Source organism: Camelina sativa, chromosome 14, assembly GCF_000633955.1.
Source record: "Camelina sativa cultivar DH55 chromosome 14, Cs, whole genome shotgun sequence".
NCBI lineage: Eukaryota > Viridiplantae > Streptophyta > Magnoliopsida > Brassicales > Brassicaceae > Camelina > Camelina sativa.
The window spans coordinates 7,515,783-7,529,841 of NC_025698.1; the positions used below are offsets into that span (position 1 = coordinate 7,515,783).

At 42.2% G+C, this 14,059-nt stretch overlaps 6 protein-coding genes across 8 annotated transcripts in view; 2 read left to right on the forward strand and 4 right to left on the reverse strand.

Moving 5' to 3' along the window:
- On the reverse strand, positions 29-2,861 carry LOC104740265. The gene is made up of 5 exons (XM_010460814.2): positions 2,417-2,861; positions 722-778; positions 581-643; positions 424-492; positions 29-325 (listed from the first exon to the last, which is right to left on the reverse strand). The coding sequence occupies exons 1-5, from the start codon at positions 2,759-2,761 to the stop codon at positions 236-238; spliced, it is 624 nt and encodes a 207-aa protein (XP_010459116.1). The 5' UTR covers positions 2,762-2,861; the 3' UTR covers positions 29-235.
- On the forward strand, positions 3,760-5,895 carry LOC104740266 (probable 37S ribosomal protein S28, mitochondrial). Its single transcript, XM_010460815.2, has 5 exons — positions 3,760-4,703; positions 4,875-4,957; positions 5,129-5,240; positions 5,350-5,402; positions 5,507-5,895. The coding sequence occupies exons 1-5, from the start codon at positions 3,833-3,835 to the stop codon at positions 5,648-5,650; spliced, it is 1,263 nt and encodes a 420-aa protein (XP_010459117.1). The 5' UTR covers positions 3,760-3,832; the 3' UTR covers positions 5,651-5,895.
- Positions 5,948-7,248, reverse strand: LOC104740267 (chlorophyll a-b binding protein CP24 10B, chloroplastic-like). Of its 2 annotated transcripts, none has more exons than XM_019236157.1 (3): positions 6,902-7,248; positions 6,344-6,709; positions 5,948-6,259 (listed from the first exon to the last, which is right to left on the reverse strand). In XM_019236157.1, the coding sequence occupies exons 1-3, from the start codon at positions 7,126-7,128 to the stop codon at positions 6,076-6,078; spliced, it is 777 nt and encodes a 258-aa protein (XP_019091702.1). In that variant the 5' UTR covers positions 7,129-7,248; the 3' UTR covers positions 5,948-6,075. The 2 variants fall into 2 exon arrangements, with proteins under 2 accessions (XP_019091702.1, XP_010459118.1); XM_010460816.2 differs by having other exon boundaries at positions 5,948-6,343; positions 6,419-6,709; positions 6,902-7,227.
- On the reverse strand, positions 7,602-9,497 carry LOC104743326 (proline-rich extensin-like protein EPR1). The gene has a single exon (XM_010464423.1). It carries the CDS (start codon positions 9,495-9,497, stop codon positions 7,602-7,604), a length of 1,896 nt encoding a protein of 631 aa, XP_010462725.1.
- LOC104743327 (leucine-rich repeat extensin-like protein 3) lies at positions 10,617-11,435 on the reverse strand. Its single transcript, XM_010464425.1, has one exon. The coding sequence runs from the start codon at positions 11,433-11,435 to the stop codon at positions 10,617-10,619; it is 819 nt and encodes a 272-aa protein (XP_010462727.1).
- Positions 12,363-14,059, forward strand: part of LOC104740270 (ribonuclease 3-like protein 1) — a gene marked incomplete in the record, with an annotated part of 4,802 nt that continues 3,105 nt past the window's right edge. Inside the window, 3 exon segments of one of the 2 annotated variants that reach the window (XM_019235354.1) lie at positions 12,363-12,538; positions 12,751-12,931; positions 13,156-13,214. In XM_019235354.1, coding sequence (XP_019090899.1) covers positions 12,488-12,538; positions 12,751-12,931; positions 13,156-13,214 — 291 coding nt within the window. 2 annotated transcript variants of the gene reach the window in all.

The window sequence follows — 14,059 nt, forward strand, 5'->3', positions numbered from 1 at the left end:
AAAAAAAAAAAAAAAAAAAAAAAAAAAAAAAAAAAAAAAAAAAAAAAAAAAAATTAACTCGTCTCCTCTGTCATTAGAATCATTTTATCCGTCTGCAAAAGCCAAGGGAATGGGACGAGTCGACGATTATCTATCTATATTCTTATCCATATCATATAGTTACAGTTATGCGTAGTCTTGAGAACGTGTCAAAGACAAAAGAATATCTTGTTGATGGTTGTTGTGTCTGTCCTAGTTACATATCAGGGCTCGGATTGTTGTTATCCAGAGGTATGTTAAGGTCAGGGAGCAAGAAGGAGGAATCCTCATTCTTTTGTGATTCAGCCTGCACACACAAAATATGATTTGTTAGCGATATTTTTGTATGTTACATATATACTACTCACAAGAGTGATCATATCCAGAGTGTTTTTTTTTTTAAACCTGCATCTTCTTTAAAGACTCGTTTCTTGCTTTTTGTTGCTTGAGCAGTTCCCGCATACTGGCGAGTTCCTGAATCACCCAACAAGTATAAATATTAAAAGTTCCCACTCTTTGTACTTGATATATAATCAGAACAACATGGGAAAAGAGATATTACATTTTTCAAGCCTTTCTTTTCCTTTAAGAGCAAACTCTCCTCTTCTTTAAGTTGAGCAAGCGTCTGTAGAAAGCAACATATAGTGATTAAAAGATTTGATCCCACAAGAATCGGATAATGTTATTTTTCCCCTTGTTTTACCTTTTTCTTTCTTGATCTCTTGAAAGGGATTGTTGTTGTTACATTCGTTTGTGATATCTGCATCAAACCAACCAAAAAAAATTAGATTGTGGCTTCTGACAACATATATAATAAGATCTGATCAAATCAAGTTGGCTTTAAATTAAACGGAAAATGTCATTCACAAGGACATAATGAGGGTACAGACCATAATCTTAAATTTGATTCCATAATTTCAGGTTCTCAACTAGAGGGTGGTGAGTGACAACACTAGATACGCAATGAGACGATGAAAGAAAGAAAAATCTCTGTGAAATCTAGAGGATCATAAGCTTTAAGACATCCCTATATATTTCAAAACGCCAAATCTTAGACAGTTAGTTAATCACCAAAAACACTAAAAAGGAATCTTCTTTCTTGGTCAACTACTTACTTAGACCCAAAAAAAGATCAGAAAAGCAAATATGAACATAAGTGCATCTTTTTCTCCTACATCGAGACACAAACTTAAATTCGAAAGAATAGAATCACGTGACTGGAGCGTGATTCGGAAGACTTATAAGCGTGGCCACGACCCCACACTTTTTTTTTGTTGTCACGAATTATCCACATAACCCCCACTTGTCCTTATCACGTTCTTTTAATTACAAACCCAAAACTGGTGACTTTGTGGGTTCTCTACTTTGGTAAGATAAAATGATTCATCGCCTTATTAAAACCATAGATAAAGAAAAAAGAAGTTTAAGTAAGTAAACAGGACTGTGTCACCAATAATTTATATGAAAGGAAAGTGATTTTGACCAAAGAAGGTGGTGCTTTGGAGGAAGGCTCAGTCAAACTGCCGCGTGGAGTGGAGAGTTTTTGACTTTTGTTTTTCCACGTCAGCCATTACCTAAGAGACTTATGATGTTCCACGCCGCATCTGATTACACCACAGACGCACCAAACCCTCCAAACCTAATCCGCCACGAAAACGCCTCTCGACCCATAAAAGAGGCAACCCTCATAATAAGCAATTTATATATAACGCCAGCCTTTACTTCTCTAATTGGACCCAACTACCCCCCTATAGACACACTCTATCACCGGGGTAACCTCGTCATTGTATAGATGATGACTCTTGCTTGAATTTAGCGAACAGTTTCACGAACAAAGGATTCGTGAGACACTGAGGCGTGAACTTTGGTCACACACCACTTAACACAATCATCTAGATGTGAGGACATTGAGTCGCCAAAATGGAAAAAGCAGAGAAGATAGATTAATTTGAGTTACTACGAAGGAAAAAAGGAACGTGGGGGTTCGAGGGGACAGCCAGAGTAAACATAGTGACATTTTATGGTCAACGCGAAGTCGGAGTATAGATCGGAAAGGCCAAGGTTGCGTGACCGGCGAAGAAGCCGATCACTGGAAGAAATGACGGAAATGACCCTAGGAGAAACAAATATGAGCAAAAGTGGCGGTAGTTGCGGATAACAAGGAAGACGACGGAGAGAGATTACGTGAAGATGGGAATGGCCCAAAAAAACAAAAAACAAAACAAAACGACTAGGCTTCTTTAGGTATGACACGGTGGCTATAGCCGCCGTCAAAACGCCGCATCGCAGGGGTATATACGTCAAACACACACACAAAACAAAACAGAGTAACGCTAGAGGTTTTTTTTTTTAAACTGTTGAACATATAGTAACCAAAAAGGGAAATGATCAAACGAACCTTAGATCTAACGGCCTCAGACAGTTTCACAGCACCGCTTGACTCCTCAAATCCATCAACGGCACCAGCACCACCGCCGCTAAAAGAAGTGGCACCGCTCCATGAAAGAGGCGTCGTGGGACTAGCACGCGTATTATTATCATCTCCCTTCTTCCTCATAGACGCCGACTTGGTCCTCCTCTGACGCACCGTCCACTTCAGCTTGAGATCCGACGCGCCGCCGCCGCCGCCGCCGCACTTCGTCTCAGGAGGTGACGACGGCTCAGAATGGAGAAGGCAGATCAGAGCCTCCGCCACCAATGAATCATCACCCATAGCTTCATGAATCCAGTCTCCGCCGGTCATGGTCTCTTACGTTGGACCTCCCACCGATTTTAGAGAGAGAGAGAAGGAGAAGAAGAAATGGTGGCGAAAAGTGGAGAAGAAGAAAAATCTTCGTGGCATATTAATGGGTGGATTATTTATAATAATATATGGAGTATATAGATTGGGAACGTTTTCACACACATACACAGTTATTATTATTATTAGTAGATTGAAATTATTTGTGAATATGTCTTTTTTCTTGGTGAAAGTGGGACCCATGAGAATACATACGTGGCATTAAGTATTTTTGTACTTGGCGAAAAGGTAATGGATGGACGACTAGTAAGTAGGGTTTGGCGTCGGTCTGGAGTCTGTACGATTACCATACGCGCGGTGAGTGTGAGAGGAGCTATCTATTTTGGCTTTTGTGACGGTTCAGTTACATACCATTACTCCTCTTTTAATGCAGTTTCGGCATAGTTTTGTTTTGTGGACGTGTGAGCTCAATCAATTCTTACTGGCAAAAAAAAATTTTCATCTTTCACGATTGTAGTAGTAGTCTGTAGATGCCATTTTTCTATTGTACACTATGGTTGGATAAAGTTTTACGAAATTAGGATCTTTTTTTTTGTTGTCTTTTTATGTTCATTTATAACCTAACTGGTGAGTAGTTGAGTTTATATTTTTTTTTCTCAAGTATGCATTGAACTCGGGGTTTTTTTTCTTTATGGCCTCAATTGAAATTTTAATTTAAAGTCCCAGTTCATTTTTTAAATTGTCAAAAAAAAACCAAAAAAAAGTCGGTGAGTAAGAAAACAACACCTAAGGGCTTTTGTGACTTCGTGGGTCGAAATAGAAAGTCCAATTGGGCCTCTTTTTTCTTAAACATGAAACGTTTACGAACTAGACACGTCTCGATCTGTAAACGTGTTTGAAAATTGTATCCGGTTTATCAGACTTTTTGCCTAACCGATTTTAATTCTCAATGAACCGGAAAAGTCAACATTTTCAATTCACTTAAACCGCACTTTCTGTAATCTGTTATCGTCATCACTTCCACTTACACAAACACACCCCCAAAGCCCTAAATCCTTCGGAGCAGCCAAAACCATGGCGCTTCATCTCGCCAGACGCCAACAAAGGTTACCATCAAACCCATATTTGATTCGGCTTTTCTCAAATTCGTCATCGGACTCACCTTCCAAAGTAGCAAACGCATCTGTTGAAAAATCCTCTCAGTCACCGTCTTCTCCGTCTCCGTCGGACTCTTCTCCCTTCTTCGACATCAAGACCACACTGAAACAGAAACTGCAGAATCAGCAAGAGCAAGGTAGGAGAACATTCCCCAGATCCGATGCCCAATCTCAGAATCGCGGACCGATTAGTTTCTCCGGTAACCAGTCACGCGTGTCTCAGCATGATTTGGGGAAGAACCTCGCCAAGTTTCAGCGGAGATCCACCGTTCCACCTCCGAGGGATCCATCACAGTCCCCGCCGCAGGTTTCCTTTGAGGCGCTTTTTAATAAGCAGAAGGCCGCACCAAACTCATCGGATCCTAGAAATCGGAAAGCCCAGTCTTTCGATTCGAGCACCTTACTGGCAAATTTGAAGAATTTGAGGACGCAGCCTAACACTTCGAACAACATAGGGAAGAGAGGAAGTTTGTTAGGGAACTTCAAGAGCACTGGAGGAGAAGCAATGCCCATGTCCCCGGAGAGAAGGGAGGGTGAAACAGAGGATACGATTACAGAGTTCTTAACGTTTTATAACGAAGAGGAATTAGGTGAGAAACTAAGGATGCTTAGACCAGAGGGAGATAAACAAGAAGGATGGTTCTCTTTACAGGAGTTGAATCAGAGGTTGGTTAAGCTAAGGCAAGTGGAAGAGAAAGAGGCCCAATCTCGGACTAAGAACTTTGCGGCACTCAGAAATGTTATATCATCTATTAAGAATGACTCTGACAAAAATGAAGTTCTTACCCGTACGTTCTGAGCCTCTTATGACTCTCTCTCTCTATGCGATACTTAATGTGTTGGTTTTTGCTTAGGACTCGATGTGTTGAGATGTAGATTTGATTTTGTTGTCTGGAGTTATGTTTTGCTGTCGAATTGACATATATGTCATATATATGAGGAGGTTTCTTTGCTTGCAGAGCAGAATGTTGCCATTATGTGCCATCTGGGTGGTACCCCTGAATACAAGCTTCTTCCTCCAAAAGAGGAGCTAGTTGAGACTGTAAGTTTTTCCACTCTTACACTTTGAAAGTTACTTGTTTAATCTAATTTAGTCAGAATCAAAAGGCTTCTTTGGTGATCTTTCGTCTATGATAGTTTCTACAATGCTCTGTTGTGACTATTTAAAGAAACTATGGGTATTGATCTGTTTTATTTGACTGCATCAACAAAGTATTTCCACCCAGATAACATGTCCTCTGCGGAGAAGATGAAAATTGAGCTCACGAAAGTAAGGGAAGAGTTAAAGATGTCGGAATCAGATTGTGGTTCTGCACGTGTGCAAGGTAATTTCTACATAAGGCCTGCGCTATGATCAATGTTGGTTTTAGCCATCAAAAGGAATACATGTTCTTAGACCGATTGTCTTGTGATGTCTGTGGTCTCTCCTTGCAGTGGCACAACTCACTACTAAGATCAAGCATTTATCCTCCTCTCTACACAAAAAGGTGAAACTTCAAATTCTTTACGATATTTTTGTGAATCTTACCGTCCCAGTTTCTGCTATACACACCTTACGTTTATACCTGTTGGTGGCTTTTATAAAACGTAGGACAAGCATTCACGGAAGGGGCTATTAGGAATGGTGCAGAAAAGGAAGAAACTGTTGAAGTATCTAAGACGAACTGACTGGAATTCTTACTGCCTTGTCCTGTCAAAACTCAGCCTTCGTGACAACCCGGAGTACAAGTTATAAGCTTTATGCGGTAGAAACCCTGTGATTTTATCTCTGTTGTGAGTGAGACTTAGCTGTTCAAACCCCTCTTAGGCATTTTACTTTGTAGGGAAGAAACTTGTTCTACTTTCTGTTACTCCATTGTCCCACCTGGAGCTCTTCTATCATGCATTTGTAGCAAAGAAATGAAGTTGTGGATCTCTTTCATTGATGTTTAGTATTCCCTTTCACATTTGAGTTGTGATAATAAAGTTAATTACGAACAAGCCTCATGATTTTTCATTTTACAGTTTTCGCTAGCTAAATTAAGCTCATGACTAAGGTGCCAATTTAAAGCAATGATTTAAATGATCTTTTCCCAAATGTCACACTGAAGAAGAGGAACATTAAGGTTTTTTTGGTAGAGAAATTATATCTACAGACTCAAAACATCATATGCCGTTTGCTCACAAACCAAGAGCACCGAGAGGCGTTTTCCCCTGGCCGGCCTCAAAGTAAAAGATCAACATGGCAACCATTGCGAGCCTCGAGTGCTTAATCTCTGCCAATTTCAACCGCTCCAGCTTCTCTCTGTCCGGCTCATAAACACCGTCGCGATTTTTGCCGGCGAGACCCAACGGATCGAAGAATCTTCCACCGGGGTATCCCTGATCACCGGTATAGTTTGCGAAATTCTCGGCAGTCCTTGACCACGGTGTCGCCCACTCAACCNATCTTCCACCGGGGTATCCCTGATCACCGGTATAGTTTGCGAAATTCTCAGCAGTCCTTGACCACGGTGTCGCCCACTCAACACTTTGAGAATCCGGGTTGAAGAAATCGACCCACCGTTTGCTCTCCACCCAACCCATGAGAAGCAATTGGGTTCCAAGAAGCGACCCGAAGGAGAAGGGAGCGATCGCGCTTGGCTCAGCTCCAGCTTCGAACCACGGCACACCGCTCCATGCCTGGCCGACGAAGATCCCAAGAACTGCCGCCATCGCCCATCGGCCATGGATCAGCTCAGCCTCTCTGTACCATTTCAGAAAAGCCGGGTCCTTTCCCAAACCCAATGGGTCGAACCCGAAATCTCCCGGTAGCCTGCAAATATCATACACATTTGACTCAATAATTTCGACCTTTTTCATACTCTTTTGAACTCAGTGAAAGATATTAGAACCAAATGAGTATTCAAGACCTTCAGAACTATCAAAGTCTATTGTTCAAGCTATAGTCAGCATTGTTCATACTACTAGTAACTGAGAGTGAGAGATTAAAGAGGATTAGACTTACGAGCCATCAAGCCATTCAGGGTCAAGGAGGTTGCCGCCACCTTTAACGGCAGGGATCCAAGATTTCTTAGACTGAGTAGCCGCAGCAGCGACGATCAGAGTTTTCCTGCCAACTCTCTGAGCTCCAGTGCCTACGCCGCTTCCCAACGCGGTGGCACTCCTCTTGCCTCCGGCGAGGAAAGAAGAACCAAGCCCACTGAGGACAGCTCCGGAGACGGCCATCGCCATGAGATCTCTAATATACCTCTCTCAAGATGTGGAGAAATGAGTGCTGCTTTGGTTGTTCTCTCTGTAATTTTCGGAGCAGAAAGAATCAAAGAGAGAGGAGATAAAGAGGGACAATGTGAGAGATAATGAGAATCTATACACGAAATCTCAGAGGCTGTCGTGGATAGATATCTGACCAATTAGGAGTCAATATACAACTTCACCATATCCACATCATCAACCCACACTCACCACTGTCTTCTTCTGCCAACTCATCAGTATTTACGTTTTCAATTATATTTTCATTTTCTAAAATCCAATTTATGGCGTGAGCATAAAAAATGACACGTGGAAACTCAGTTTATTTCTTCTTAATGAAATGCAAATAACAGCCAATGAATTGTACAACGTGGCATTTCGTCTTATTACATTAAGATTACACCATTACATGATTAAAAAAAAAAAAAAAACAGAATTTGAAAAATATTAGGAAATTAACGATTAAACGGCGGTGAATCCCAAGTGGGCGGAGGAAGCTGAACCAACGGTTGATTTGAACCCATGTCCGGGTCTGGTGTAACCGGGAATGGATTTTCCGGTATTGTTGGGATTGACTCGATCGGTGGCGCGAATGACGTTACCGGCGTTTGCTCTGGCGGTATCCATGGATTCGTGACCTCTGGCGGATTCGTAAAGACGGGAGTTTGCGGTGGGTAATCTCCGAGGACCGGTGGTGCGGAGAATACTGGAACTGTCGGTGGATCTTCTACGGTCGGTGGTAATGTAAATACCGGCGGAGGTAATGTGATTACCGGCGGTATCTCTTCAACTGGCTGAGGTAATGTGAATACCGGCGGTATCTCTTGAACTGGCGGAGGCAAAATCGGCGGGAAATTTTCAGCCGGAGGAGGTAAAATCGAAGGGAGGTCTTCAACCGGTGGAGGCAAAATCGGTGGGAAATCTTCAGCCGGCGGAGGTAAATTCGAAGGGAGGTCTTGAACCGGTGGGGGTAAAATTGGCGGGAAATCTTGAACCGGTGGAGGAAGAGTCACGGGAATGACTGGTGGCGAAGGTGTTGACTGTTCAATTGGTGGTTCGATGGTTACATCAGGTGGTGGAAGCTCCGGCGAAAATTGGTCAGGCGGCGATGGAATCAGTGGTTCTCCTATGACTACATCCGGTGGGAGGTTATCTACCGGTGGAGGATTTCCCGTGGTTATAACCGGCGGTGAAAATTGTGCAGCTGGCGGCGTTAATGTAGACCGGTCTAATGGCGGAGGAAGGAGGAAAACTGGAGATGGCGGCGGTGAGCCGGTAGGTATATTTGGCGGCGAAAACCATGCTATTGGTGGCATGGGTGGTAGGTCGGCAACTAGCGGCGGAGGAGATGTACCCACAGTTCCTGGGGCTCCGCCACCTAAAAGAGGACCAGGAGGTGAGCCGGTGATTCCCGGAGCTCCACCGCCTAAAAGAGGAGGCGGAGTCATTGTAAACGGTGGCTGTGAAACCGTGCCGCCAGGTAGTGATGGTGGTGGCGATAAAACTAATGGAAGAGGTGGTGAGGGAAGAGAAGAAGATAATGGTGGCGGAAGTGGCGCAGTAGGTGGAGGCAGGGGCAGTACCGGAGCAGTAGGTGGAGGCAGCGGCAGTACCGGAGTAGTAGGTGGAGGTAGGATTGGAACAGGAGACGGCGTCACCGATGGTGGCAATGGAGGGTGTGTAAAGATCGGCGTAGGGACAAATGGCATAACCGGATGTAATGGCGGCGGCGGACAAGGTACTGGTGCCGGTGGAGCTGGTGCTACCACACAAGTAATGCAAGGCTGAGAAGTTGGTGGTTCTGGGGCAGGCACACAAGTGATGCAAGGCTGAGGAGGTGGCAGTGCAGGGGTTGGGACACAAGTAATGCAAGGCTGTGGAGGAGGCGATGGTGGAGGTGGGCAAGGAACCGGAACCGGAATGGGCGGTGGTGGTGATGCTTGTACACAAGTAACACACGGTGGTGCACCGTTGACTATGATTGGAGGCGGCGGTGGTGGGCAGGGAGTGACAACAGGGAGTAACGGTGGGGGAGGAAGGGGAAGAGGCGGTGGTAAGATCACCGGAGGAGGCAAAAAAGGGTTTTCAGGACAAGGGATAAGTGGGAAATTCCATTGACCGCAAGTGCCGAAAATGCACCGGAAAAACACGTCACACTTTGTTGCGAAGGCTTCACCGTTTCTAATTCGGCTTCTTCTTCTGCTGCTTTTGACTCTCTTGTTTCTTCTAGCCAAACTATTCTTGTTGTTGTTGTTGTCTCTGTGTCTGTTGTGTGGATTCTCTATTGCTTCTGTTATTGAAACACTGATCAAAAGAAGTGTAACTACACATCTTAGTACGATACTCTTCATCGTTTTTTCGTAAGGCATGCAAGAACTAAACTAGGCATATGTATACATATTTATAGTCGACTCATTGATGGGTGACTAATTTATGTTGCTTTTTTTTGGCAATTCTTATGTTTGACACATTACCAAAGGAACAAAGTTTTTGTAAGGATTCAATTCAATGAATATTTTTGGTAGTAAAGGAGTATTTATTTGGTTACACAATCCAATGTAAAAAGGCAATAACTAAAACTGACTCGAATTTAGAGCTCTGAGGTAAGTGTTAGCCAGCCCACACCCACAGCCTCTCTGCTCATAGAATATTGAAGTGAATATAGACAGAACTATGAGTATTTTGTTTCTGTTGTCACAAAAATCTAATAAAAACATATACGTGGTTGGCTGAAACCCAAATCAGATTTTTTATTTGGTTGGATTAAAGCCAAAATCATGGTCTATAGTCCCGGTTTAATCATAACCGAGTTGGTGCAAGACATCTAATAGAATTGACCGAGGATATATAAATATTGAGGAGATATTGTTTAAATCGATATGAAGAAACAAAAGGTAAAGAAAAAGGAGAGAGTAGAAGAAGTAAATTAATGCGAAGAAGGATTACGTGTGGATTCTACTATGTAATGCTCTGATCGAAGAAGCCGCATTGAATTACAAATCGAGAGTTTTCTTCACTTCGAGACATGTTAACTTATTCTACGCCGTTGCTTCAGCTGCTCTTCGTTATTTCCACAGTTAACACTGCTCTGACCCACATTACTGACCGTTTTTTACCCTTAAAACAACTCATAGTCTTCGATAGTTTTTGGGCCTAACTTTTCTAAACAATCACTAAGCTCGGTCCACTATAACAAGGGTTTTAATAACTTTTTTTTTAACCTAGAACAAGATAAATTAGTATTTCCGATTAAGAATACGCATACTGAACTTTACTAGATGTTTGATGATTATTCACTACGTGAATTGATTTAAAGAAAACACAAAAAATTGTTTAAGAACAAACAAACAAAATTGTAACGTTATACACGTTGTTTAGTAACCATCATTACATTCACACCAGCTTAGATAGAAAAAAAAAGAAAACAAAATTAAAAGAAAAGGGAAAAGCAAAGTGATATCAGAAAATGACTAGTGTTTGAGCGGAGGGGATTCCATTAACGGTGAAGGAATCTGATTAACGGCCTCCGCCGTTGAGAACTGGGCGGGAACATCAGGAGGAGGCAGCCAAGTTATTGGCGGCATAGGTGTAAACTCAAACTCCGGCGGTGGAAGAGGGAACATAGGCGGCGTTTCGTATTGAAATGCTGGTGGTGGTAGCCATAACGGCGGGGGCTGTGTCATCGGACTTCCACCTGTTTGTGCCGGCGGAGGAGACGGCACCAAAGGCGGTGGAAACACTATCGTAGGCGGTGGCGGTGAAGGGAAGTAGAAAAATGGTGGCGGAGAGGGAGGAGGTGGCGAAGGAACGAGCGGTGTAGGTGGAGGTGGCGGCGGTGATGGAACCAAAAGCGGTGGAGACGGCACAAGCGGCGGTAGACATGGGGGCGGCCTTGGACGTGGGCGCAGTGGCGGTGGTGGTGATGGGACCAACGGTGGTGGCAGACGTGGGGACGGCCTTGGACGCGGTCTAGGACGTGGTGGCGGACGCGGGGGTTGGAAAGGGAGAAAGGGGTTCTCCGGTGAGGGTGTTGTAGGGAAAGGCCAATGGCCACAGGTTCCGAATAAGTATTGATACAGAGGATCGCAGTTTCTGCGTCCACGGTTCTGACCGCTACCTCTGCGTCTTCCTCTGTTTGATTGCTTTTGTTCCTTTACGGTCAGAGCTTCTGCGTTAAGGTAAGCGTTCTCTTCATGGTCTGGTATGGACTGTGACTCTGTTGTGTGAATGATTAAAAGGAATAGAGACAACAAAAATACAACCACAAGTAGTTGTTTTGCTTTCATCATCTCTTTGGCTCTCTAATTGTTTTGGGTAGAAAAACTTCAACGTACAATACAATTATATACTAGTGATAGATTAAAGACCATTTCAATATCTTTCTATTTGTAATGCATATTTCGTATCCATAATTTAGAAATATGAATAATAATGTGAGGATGCATGTCATGGGAAAATGTAGAAATAGTAAATGCCGAGAAAAGGATAAAGATTAATATTCTGGTTCATGATTTACTTACACAAATTGGCAAAGTGACAGATCACAAAAGTTAAAAACTCATTTATGGCAGACGACTTTTTTACTTTTCAACTGGTAGAATATCTGAATCATAAACTTTAGGTTTGCGGCATGTTCTTCAGTTTCACTTGCTAGTTTTTGTGGTATTTCCATAACTCATATACTTATTCTTAAGTTTTTTTTACCGTAGAAATTAAAAACATCGGCTTGGTTAATTAACTAGGTCAATACCGATCGTTTTCTCCGAGTCAATCAATGTTAATATTACAACTATACAGAAATGATTGTGTGATTTATTTTTGTACATCTCATTTTCAAAACTAATCTACAAAGGATCGATAGATTTTGGTGTATGTGCATTGAAAGCTTTGCTTAGAATGATGTGCCACCGTTGTAAATTGAATGCTTTGCCCATTCATTCACTTCATGCTTATCTCTATCCTCTGCAGACTAATTCCCTTGAAAACATTTTCTTCAATCCTAATAGTCAAAACTATCATCTGAATTGAATTAACTCTCTTCACTTCTGAATTGCAAAACTAAAATATATATAAAAAAAAAACTATAGAAAAATGATAAATTTATAATTTACGCAGGAGTGGTAAACAGGTCGACAATGTGGGCCGTATATTCACCAAATGAAACAAAGGTCTATTTTAAGTTTAGGCCCAAATAACTCAATGAGTGATAGGAGAAAGGTACAGCGGAACAAAGGAGAGTTCAACGGAATCACCGAATCAGAATGAATAAAGTCGATAAATGAGAAGGTAGCATTAGCACTGTAGAGCTAAAAAGATAGATTTATCTCTAAAATCTTGAACGATGTATATTCCTACTATAGCTTCATCAGATCCCACCTCTTCATCTTCTTTGGTAAGATATCTCTCTAATTTGCATTGAAAATATCTGTTTTTTTTTTCCTTTCTGGTTGAAATAATCTTCTAAATTGGGAAGAAAAAGAGTCAATTTTTTTTAGTAAGACCCATTTGTGGGGAAAAGGGGGAAAAAATCCTAACTTGAGAGTTACTAACTGCTTCGTATCAGTTAATTTTAAGTGTTGTTTTGTTTGTTTAATTCATTATCAGGCACCAAAGAGGATGATGCTACAGAGATGCGACAGTGGGTTTAAGCTAAGGAAGCTTAACGATGATCTTGTGGAAGATAATGTGCAGCAGATCGAGTCAAACATCACACAAGAAGAGAGTAATCCCGTTTCCGAATCAGAAGCAGGTTTGGTGCCTCACACAGCAGAGCTCACTACTCATGGTACTCTTTTTGTTTCATCCTCTTACTTAAATTAGCTAAGCTTATGATTTGACTTTTGAGGTAATTGAGGTTATATGGCTGTGAGTGTTGTGTTTGCTTTCTTGGAGAGCTGCTGCATTTAAGTATCAAAAGCTAAAAACTTGTCAATTTAGTTATCTCTTAGGGGGTTTTTATGGGTCTTTGTTGACATTTTCTTCTGCTGTTCACATGCATGTTTTTTTAAGAGGAGAGTCAAAAGCTGTCAGCCAAATCACAGCTGTATAAGTTATGTTCTGTGAGGCATNTTAATGCGAAGAAGGATTACGTGTGGATTCTACTATGTAATGCTCTGATCGAAGAAGCCGCATTGAATTACAAATCGAGAGTTTTCTTCACTTCGAGACATGTTAACTTATTCTACGCCGTTGCTTCAGCTGCTCTTCGTTATTTCCACAGTTAACACTGCTCTGACCCACATTACTGACCGTTTTTTACCCTTAAAACAACTCATAGTCTTCGATAGTTTTTGGGCCTAACTTTTCTAAACAATCACTAAGCTCGGTCCACTATAACAAGGGTTTTAATAACTTTTTTTTTAACCTAGAACAAGATAAATTAGTATTTCCGATTAAGAATACGCATACTGAACTTTACTAGATGTTTGATGATTATTCACTACGTGAATTGATTTAAAGAAAACACAAAAAATTGTTTAAGAACAAACAAACAAAATTGTAACGTTATACACGTTGTTTAGTAACCATCATTACATTCACACCAGCTTAGATAGAAAAAAAAAGAAAACAAAATTAAAAGAAAAGGGAAAAGCAAAGTGATATCAGAAAATGACTAGTGTTTGAGCGGAGGGGATTCCATTAACGGTGAAGGAATCTGATTAACGGCCTCCGCCGTTGAGAACTGGGCGGGAACATCAGGAGGAGGCAGCCAAGTTATTGGCGGCATAGGTGTAAACTCAAACTCCGGCGGTGGAAGAGGGAACATAGGCGGCGTTTCGTATTGAAATGCTGGTGGTGGTAGCCATAACGGCGGGGGCTGTGTCATCGGACTTCCACCTGTTTGTGCCGGCGGAGGAGACGGCACCAAAGGCGGTGGAAACACTATCGTAGGCGGTGGCGGTGAAGGGAAGTA

Excerpts from the sequence above, each read along its gene's own strand:
- LOC104740265 (XM_010460814.2), bottom strand. The coding sequence starts at position 2,761 with ATGACCGGCGGAGACTGGATTCATGAAGCTATGGGTGATGATTCATTG. Across the intron at positions 779-2,416 it reads CTGAGGCCGTTAGATCTAAG|ATATCACAAACGAATGTAAC; the intron begins GTTCGTTTGATC and ends GGTTTGATGCAG. Across the intron at positions 644-721 it reads AGAGATCAAGAAAGAAAAAG|ACGCTTGCTCAACTTAAAGA; the intron begins GTAAAACAAGGG and ends TGCTTTCTACAG.
- LOC104743327 (XM_010464425.1), bottom strand. The coding sequence starts at position 11,435 with ATGATGAAAGCAAAACAACTACTTGTGGTTGTATTTTTGTTGTCTCTA.
- LOC104740266 (XM_010460815.2), top strand. The coding sequence starts at position 3,833 with ATGGCGCTTCATCTCGCCAGACGCCAACAAAGGTTACCATCAAACCCA. Across the intron at positions 4,958-5,128 it reads AAGAGGAGCTAGTTGAGACT|TATTTCCACCCAGATAACAT; the intron begins GTAAGTTTTTCC and ends GCATCAACAAAG. Across the intron at positions 5,403-5,506 it reads CCTCCTCTCTACACAAAAAG|GACAAGCATTCACGGAAGGG; the intron begins GTGAAACTTCAA and ends TATAAAACGTAG.
- LOC104743326 (XM_010464423.1), bottom strand. The coding sequence starts at position 9,497 with ATGAAGAGTATCGTACTAAGATGTGTAGTTACACTTCTTTTGATCAGT.